The sequence below is a fragment of the Telopea speciosissima genome, chromosome 3 (assembly GCF_018873765.1).
Source record: "Telopea speciosissima isolate NSW1024214 ecotype Mountain lineage chromosome 3, Tspe_v1, whole genome shotgun sequence".
NCBI classification, from domain to species: domain Eukaryota; kingdom Viridiplantae; phylum Streptophyta; class Magnoliopsida; order Proteales; family Proteaceae; genus Telopea; species Telopea speciosissima.
Window position 1 is genome coordinate 33,968,868 of NC_057918.1, and position 8,647 is coordinate 33,977,514.

The following is an 8,647-nucleotide window of genomic DNA, read 5'->3' on the forward strand; positions in this document are numbered from 1 at the left end:
TCATCCAATCCACACCTACCATGGAGTCTCGCCATGGACTTATTTGGGTTCGATGTTTCTCGAACTGACTTTATTTAAGTTTTGTATATTTAAAGAGGGGAAAAGATGTCTGCAACACTACCAGTGTCCCAACCCCTTTTGCATGCACCCACCCACCTCTTCTTTGAAGTCTCCTCAAAACACCCCAATTTTAAGGGTTTTAATTTCCTAATTAAAAATCCTCCAATGCCTGAAACTGCACACTGGCGTGATAGGGAATTTCTTCCATTTAATGTGACGCCTAGTTCTTCTTTAAATGGAAGATGGGGACATATACATCTCTAGATGATGTTTCTACTTTCTAATGTTATCATTTAATTTTTTGGATAAAGTTTTCCTTCTTCCATAAATGACGATTCACCTACCATCCTAAGGTTCACAAACCCCACATAAGATTTTAGTATGTTTCAAATTTTTCGGGACTAATCTTATCTCATGGATATCAAGGAAACAGTTCACTGTTGCACGTTCTTCTACAGAGGTAAAATATAAGGCCCTGACAGATGCGGCGGCTGAACTAATATGGCTACAATCTTTGTTTATCGAACTTCACATTTCTCTATCTGGCCCACCAATACTATGGTGCGACAACATTGGAGCCACGTACCTCTCGACTAATTCGGTCTTCCACGCCCAAACAAAACGTGTTGAAATTGACTTCCATTTCGTCTGGGATCATGGTGCCAGCCGTGAATTACTCGTCCAGTTTATCTCCACGAAGGATCAACTAGTAGACATTCTCACCAAGGCCCTAGCAACGGCCCGGTACCAGTTCTTGCGTGACAAGTTGAAGCTTTAATGCTCGAAACCTTCCACTTGAGGGGGCATATTGACCAAATATTGGATTTCCTCCTAAACTTGGAAACCCAATATTTGGTCCTATCCTCCACCTCAGCTGATTGCTAAGATTCCATTGTATCTAGTGTACATACCAAACAAAGCTAAGACTATCTTTGTAAGCTATTCAACTATATATTCAGTAATTATTCATACAATCAATTAAGGGAAAATTACAATCAATCAACCATGGTTATTACATTTCCTTCTCGTGGTTGAGGTTCTTCCCCATGACCAGGGCCTGCTTCTTTGCCAGTCCCGATATATTGGTGACTTATTGATCAGGAATATATAGTTGAATTGTTTAAAGAGATAGCCTTAGCTGATTTTGATATGTACATTAAATACAATGGATTCTTAGCAATCAGCTGAGGTGGAAGATAGGAATAAATATTGGGTTTTCAAGTTTAAGAGGGAATCCAATAATTGGTCAATACAAAATACCCTCCCAATATCCATTCTCGCCCTCTCCTGCCCCTCGGTGAATAAGATCTCAATCACCATTGGTGGAGGAAAACTCGGTCCTTTTTATTTTCCCTTTTCATAAAAAAAAAATTTCTTGAAAAAAGTTTCATTAAGGGGTCCGTGGATGGTACAGTGAGTCATACGTTAGCATGCTCTCTCTGTTAATCTTTCCTAACATGAAATGACCTATCTATCCCTACGTGTGAACCCATTTATTAAGTTATTACTCTCATTTACCAACAAAAAAAAAAAAGTTATTACTCTCCCTTCTTATCTGGACTGGTACGCTTTGACCGCCTTACCCTTGCCCAAGCGCCTTGCCCAAGCTGGGATAAAGCGGTCAAAGTGCAGTGCCTTGAGTCTGGCGCTGCACATGCAGCCCGGCTGCCCGGATGCACAGGATCTTTTTCGTTCTTTATATACATTGCAATTGGAAAACCATATCTTCACTGATATCCAATAGAACTCCAACTCTACAGAGAGAGAGAGAGAGAGAGAGGGTGAAGGTGATGGCAGCGGATATGGGTGGTGGTAGTGGAAGTATTGGATCATGTAGAGAGATGAGAAGCCTAACAGGGCAGGTATTCTCAGGAAGATGGTTCATGGTCTTCGCATCTCTTCTCATCATGTCAGCAGCCGGTGCTACTTACATGTTTGGTCTCTACTCTAACGAGATCAAAACATCTCTTGGTTACGATCAAACCACTCTCAACCTTCTTAGTTTCTTCAAAGACGTAGGTGCTAACGTCGGTGTTCTCGCCGGCCTAATCAACGAGGTAACACCTCCTTGGGTGGTTCTAGTCATCGGCGCCGTCATGAATTTTGGTGGTTACCTCATGATATGGCTCGCCGTAAAAGGTACCATTTCAAGACCTCAAGTATGGCACATGTGTATCTATATCTGTATTGGTGCCAATTCCCAATCCTTTGCCAACACCGGTGCTCTTGTCACCCTTGTCAAGAACTTCCCTGAAAGCAGAGGCATCGTTTTAGGTCTACTCAAGGGTTTCGTCGGCCTTAGCGGTGCTATAATAACCCAAATCTACCATGCCGTTTATGGAAACGACCCTAAGTCTCTCATTCTTTTCATTGGTTGGCTTCCCGCTGCTATTTCTTTTGCTTTCGTTCGAACCATTAGAATCATGAAAGTTGTTCGACAACCCAGAGAGCTGAAGGTGTTTTACAGGTTCCTTTACATTTCTCTTGCCTTAGCTGGATTTCTTATGATCATAATCATTATAGAGCAGAAGTTCAAGTTCAATCGAGCTGAGTATGGGGTCAGTGCCGCGGCTGTTCTTGGCTTGCTCTTTCTCCCACTTGCCATCGTTGTAATCGAAGAGATTGACCTCTGGAAGAAGAAGAAAAAGACTTCTTCTTCTTCTTCTTGCGAGATTAAACTTACCGTTGAGAAGCCACCACCGGCTTTAACAATGGAAGCTGAAGATGCGACAAGGGATTCAATAGTCCAATCGTCATCAACATACGCAATGCGAGGTACGTCTAATTCCTTCGTTTGCGTGTTTATCTATTGGTGTTCCAATTGGATTTGGCTCCTCTCCTCCGAACCCCTGTAAAACAAAAGGGGTTTTGGCCATTTAACAGGTGGGACCCAAGTGGATCCCTTTAAAATGACCATATTCTGATACTTCCCTGTTATTGCTGGGTTAGATCCTTCAACTCCCGCCACGGTTGAAAGGAGAGTCAGATCCATTCGTGTTCTAGATTTCTATATGATGTTAAGGTTTCAATTGAAACTCAAAATGTTTTCTTCTAACAACCACCAGCTTCAAAAATGGCAGCAGAAGGTGGGACAAGTTCCAAGAAGCCAGAAGCAGTTTCTTGCTTAGCCAACATGTTTAGAGCGCCAGATAGAGGTGAAGACTACACCATTTTACAAGCACTAGTGAGTGTGGACATGTTGGTTCTGTTTCTAGCGACGATATGTGGGATTGGAGGGACATTAACAGCGATAGACAATTTGGGGCAGATAGGCCTTTCATTGGGGTACCCATCAAGCAGCACAAGCACCTTCGTGTCACTAGTGAGCATATGGAATTACCTGGGAAGAGTGGTGGCAGGTTTCGTCTCTGAAATTTTTCTCAAGAAATACAAATTCCCACGGCCCTTAATGCTCACATTGGTCCTTCTCCTCTCCTGTGTTGGCCACATCTTGATTGCCTTTGGGGTTCCCAACGGTTTGTATGTGGCGTCGGTGATTATTGGGTTCTGTTTTGGGGCACAGTGGCCGCTGCTCTTCGCCATAATATCGGAGATATTTGGGCTGAAGTATTACTCCACGCTTTACAATTTCGGGGCGGTGGCGAGTCCGATTGGGTTGTACGTGCTTAATGTGAGGCTGGCCGGGCATTTGTATGATAAAGAGGCGAGGAAGCAGATGGCGGCGCTAGGGCGGACGAGGGTGGCGGGACAGGTATTGAATTGTACTGGGGTAGTGTGTTATAGGCTTTCCTTCCTTATAATTACTGCGGTGACGTTGTTCGGGTGTGCCGTATCTATGATTTTGGTTATTAGGACCAGGAAGTTCTACCGCAGCGATATCTATAAGAAGTTTAGGGAAGCCGCAGCGGCTGCCGAGACCGAAATGGCTATTGCTGATGAACCAATAATAATCAATGGAAATGGAAACGGAAACGCTGACGTATGCTCTTCCACCACGACGACGACGACGACGACGACAACGAAGTCGCCGCCCGTCGTCGCAACCACCACCAACTCAAAGACAAGGATAGATGGAGAGAAGAGGGAGGGAGATGATGTGAAATGAATTGTCGGACAGAGTTGAAAGAATCTTTGAAAGTTCAAATTGACATATTAAGATATGAGGAACAAATGGAGATGGGTATTTTCATAATTTCACTCCATTGTATGTACGTTTTTGTTTTTGTGTTTTTTTTGGGTCCTTGTAACATATACTCCTACATCAGCGCAAAAGTACCACACCGACACACAGTAACAGGTTTGACTAGTGGCAAGTATTGTATTTTTATACTGTTTTCTTGGTTGTTTCAGCTTCACGACAAACCTGTTTTCCTTGAAGTCAGGAATCAGGATTGGTTTCCACTGATTCTGATCCGATTTCCATTTGGATCGTTCAGAATCGGTCGGAATCTGTTAAATTCTGCTCTAACACCTAGAAATGCTCTTACGATTTATTTTTTATTCGAATCGGCGGATCCCATTCCGATTTTAAAACTATTGCATCACTGCCTTTGTGTCTACACATTCAGGCAGCCCAGATAGAGGTCGTTTCTGACACCCAAGAGACAGTATAGTACTGGTTCATTTGGAAGATCGTTGAGGGGTCCCTAACAAGAGATGGAGATGGTATAGTATCAGGGGGTTTGGATCGGTGAGGGAGTGAAAATTTACTCCCACATCGGATAGAGAAAGAGATCTTAAGCTATTGATAAAGAATAGTTTCATCTATTTGGTATGATGCATTTTAAAGTCGTGAGGCTCATTGGGTCAAAACGGACAATATCATGCCAAGAGAAAGTCTAGGTTGTTACAAAAGTTGTCCAATATTTATGGATGAAATATCCATTGAAAACACTATTTATGTAGTGTAATGTATGTTGTCAGTAAGGCTCTAAACAAACCCAAGGCCTTTAACAGACTCTGGTTGACACTCAACACACAAAGAGAGCACTTTTAACAGACGATGGTTGGTTGATGCTCTAACCACTAATGAAAAAGAGAATCGAGAGCCTTTCTTTCAAAAAACCCTACCCTTATAGTGTTTCTATTGTACAATATGAGTTACACTACTCTCTTCTATAAGTGTTTACACCCTAAAATTTTCAATTGACCAATAATGAAAGACCAATCAACTTTAAGTTGTAGAGGATCGGTCAACAAGGCAAACTGCTCACGTGAAGAAAACGTGGGAGGGCCGAAATGGTTATAACCAGGAAGTACCTAAAACCAACGCCACCTCCAAAGTGGAAGCCACTCTAGGAGGACGTGATGTACAAACAGTTCTATAACCGTCAAAGGAGTCGCAATTAAGGAACGCATAATGGAGACTCCATCCTCACAAGTATAAAAGTCATATTCGCAAAAGAGGAAGGGATCTCTCGACAATCAACAAACCTGCAATTTAAATTATCTTTTATTTTATTTGCATTTTACCTTTTCTTAATGTAATATTCTCCCTGACCATCGCGGTCATCTTCTCTTTGTCAAGTTTTTCTTTTGATTTCTTGTATCAGTGGTATATCCTCTGTATATACCAACATCGAGATCAATAGAAACTCTTGATTTCTTATTTCATCTCTATCATTTGTTCTGTGATTATCCTGTTCTTCGCATATTGCAATTTAGTCTTTAATTCAAAGTCCTTGGAGCAATCGTGGCAAAAGGGGATTCCACATCTTTTGATAGAAGTCAAAAGTGCAATCTTTTTCTACATTGAATCTTGTACACTCCACGCCCGTGCTCTCTATTACTACTGTTTATTACGGTAGACCGATTATTTAAACGATCGGAAAAAGAGCCAAACAATAAGCAATGTGAAACTAAATATTTTCCATCACAAATGAGATTTTTAGAAAGTTATTTTTCTTTTAAAAGGTCATTTAATACAACAAAATTTCCAAAGCAAGGGATCATGGAGGGAGAGAAATCAAGGATGGTAAGATCCATTATGCAACCCTCTGATCAAAGTTTCAAGGTTCTTTCTTTTTCTTAAAAAAAAAATTTCAAGGTTCTTTCGGTCACAAAAAAGTGCCTTTTTTACTCAGATAGCTAAAAGATGTCTTCAAGGAACGATTGACTTAAAAAATGAAGTCCAGCAAGTGGAAACACTTCTCAATTGTACAACCGGGTCAAGGTGGCGATAAACACTTGGCATTAATCATGTGGTAGAGATAGGAGTAAAACCCTAATTTTCTTCCTTTCCTATAGATTGGTACCAATCAATGCTCCCTCTAATAATTCGCTAATGGGTCTAGATGCTGCACCCTTTGGGTATAATTTTCAAATCTGTATTTGGTATGCTTTCTAGGAATAGATTTTGAATCTTTAATGTATTTTAAAGCAAGAAAAAAGAGAGGAATTGAGAATGCATTTTAGATTCACAATTTATTTAAAAAAGCTTGTCAAACACAGCCCTATTTAAAAAAAAAAAAAAAAAAAAAAAAAAAAAAAAATTAAGAAATTGATTCTTATTTGTTCCATGACCTTTTCCGTGTACACTCGTCCTGGATTCTGGACCAACCTTCATGTCATTTCCCCTTTTATTGTAGAAAAAAGAGGTCTTCATCCCAGTCTTATATTAAAGTTGGTGACAATGTCATTCTCTATTCTACTTTAAATTTTCTCACAGAAGCGATAAATGAGGGCGGGCCCCGGTACGGTGCAACGGTACTCCATTGTGATTGTGACCAAGTGATCATAGGTCCGAAACACATCCTACCATTATAAGCCACAACTTTTGACTTTCCTATAAAGCTAATAACATGTGCAACAATTAGTCCTCTTCCACTAGTGCTAGTTTTTCTGCACCAAATTAGTCCAGATCCCATTCCAATGTTGAAAATAATTCCCTTTTCACATGAGAAGCTACTCATGGAATCATATTTCTAAATTTGTAGTTGTTTACTGGTTTTATTTTTCATAAGCATACAAGGTCTAAAAATATTTGCTATATTTCTAGAAGCAACTGTTTACTGTTAGCAGTTCTGTATTAATCTCCTAAAATCTGTGCCCAAACTGTCAGAATTTCTTCCTCACCCTCCCCCCGCCTCCCAAAAATAAAATGCCACAAGAATTTGATGTTACAAAAGTAATCCCAATTTTCGTTTCAGGGGAAACTCTACATGGTTATCATGGGACAGAATGAAAACATCTGACACAACAAAGCTCAGTATCTATAAGTAATCAAATCCTTTGATGGCACCAACACAAACTTTGAGATTTTCATCTGAGCCATTTCAGGAGGATTTTGCTTCAAGTTTTCTTGTTACACAAATTTGGAGGCAAAAGAAACAGGACCTATTGAGCAATGCAATTTAAATTACTCAAGGATTATGAGAATGTCACATAGGTTAAGATTTCAATTCAAGAATAATTTGGAAGAAATCAAATTATTAACAGAAAGTACATAAAAGTTATGCAAACAAGTGGATATAATGAACAGAACTATATTTTACTGCCACCACAACCCTCTGTTCTCCTAATCTGATACACTCAAGGCATTGACAGAAATGGTTTACTCACCAACTTATTGTTGGTTGTTTTGACATACATGTTCTAATGATGAACTGCAAAAGTTGTTACTTTGGCAATTTCCATGGCTCAGCTCCTTCATTTATGCAGATTCAGTTGACTAGGCTTCTCTGTCAAATGGTGCACACAAAGGAGGTAGAGCAAATATCAAGGGAGAACAAAACAGGACTTTCAATTAGCAAGTGTTTACCATTATAGCTATTTATTTGAAGTGGTAAGATTGCCCATTAGTTTCTGTAACTCTTCTAACTTCTCCATTTGAAAGAGCATGATACAAATCTTCTCCACTTGGCTGAACTTTCCACTGCTGAGATCAGAAACAAGAGGCATTTTACAACAGAGGAGAGAGACCCTTTTGGTTAAAAATGTTCTTGTATCATTCATTCATTGGGGAACCCTATTATTGTGTGATCTCATGGTATGCGAGAACATCGTCTCAACAACAGAAACAAATTAGATCTTTTCTGATTGACTAATTCTTAGGACTTAATTTCTTCTAAGAACAGCATGGAACCTCATATTTTTCATAGCTATGGAACCACCACAGATCACAACAGTTTAAGTTTCATTCTAACTGGGTCAAAAAGTAACAAATGGCAGACAAACTAAGGAGAAGGGAAGCTGATCGACAACTTTGCAGCTTTTCAAACATTTGAATTGCCCTAGCTTTCAAATCACACTAATCATTGTTTCATACAAGAGAGGATGTTTAATATTGTTTATGTTTTTTGAACAGAATCTCTATCTCCCCAGTTCCTTGCTCTCTTTTCTAATCCAAATCTGAGTAAACTCAAGTGATCCTGTGGTATTATTGATGCTATCAGTCTAACAAAGGCTCAGTTTGGTGTTGCAAACATGACGTGGCTCCCAGTCAGAGCTGTGAATACTGCAACAGCTCATCAATTTCTAAAGCTATCTACTGTGGGTGTAATGAAGATGACATCTGTTCATGGATTGCTGAACAATCTACCGTCCGTAAATGAAGACAGCATCCCAGTTGAATACAGCAGAAAGAAGCTGCATAGCCCTTTTGCTCAATTGAAAGAATTTCTCTCTC

General features: G+C 40.0%; 1 protein-coding gene across 1 annotated transcript; it reads left to right on the plus strand.

The window, feature by feature from the left end:
- The first annotated feature begins 1,851 nt into the window (after positions 1-1,851).
- LOC122655098 lies at positions 1,852-4,126 on the plus strand. Its single transcript, XM_043849334.1, has 2 exons — positions 1,852-2,835; positions 3,141-4,126. The coding sequence occupies exons 1-2, from the start codon at positions 1,863-1,865 to the stop codon at positions 4,124-4,126; spliced, it is 1,959 nt and encodes a 652-aa protein (XP_043705269.1). The 5' UTR covers positions 1,852-1,862.
- The last annotated feature ends 4,521 nt before the right edge of the window (positions 4,127-8,647 follow it).

Coding starts and splice junctions, on each gene's coding strand:
- LOC122655098 (XM_043849334.1), top strand. CDS start 1,863: ATGGGTGGTGGTAGTGGAAGTATTGGATCATGTAGAGAGATGAGAAGC. Junction 2,836..3,140: donor ATCAACATACGCAATGCGAG/GTACGTCTAATT, acceptor CAAAAATGGCAG/CAGAAGGTGGGACAAGTTCC.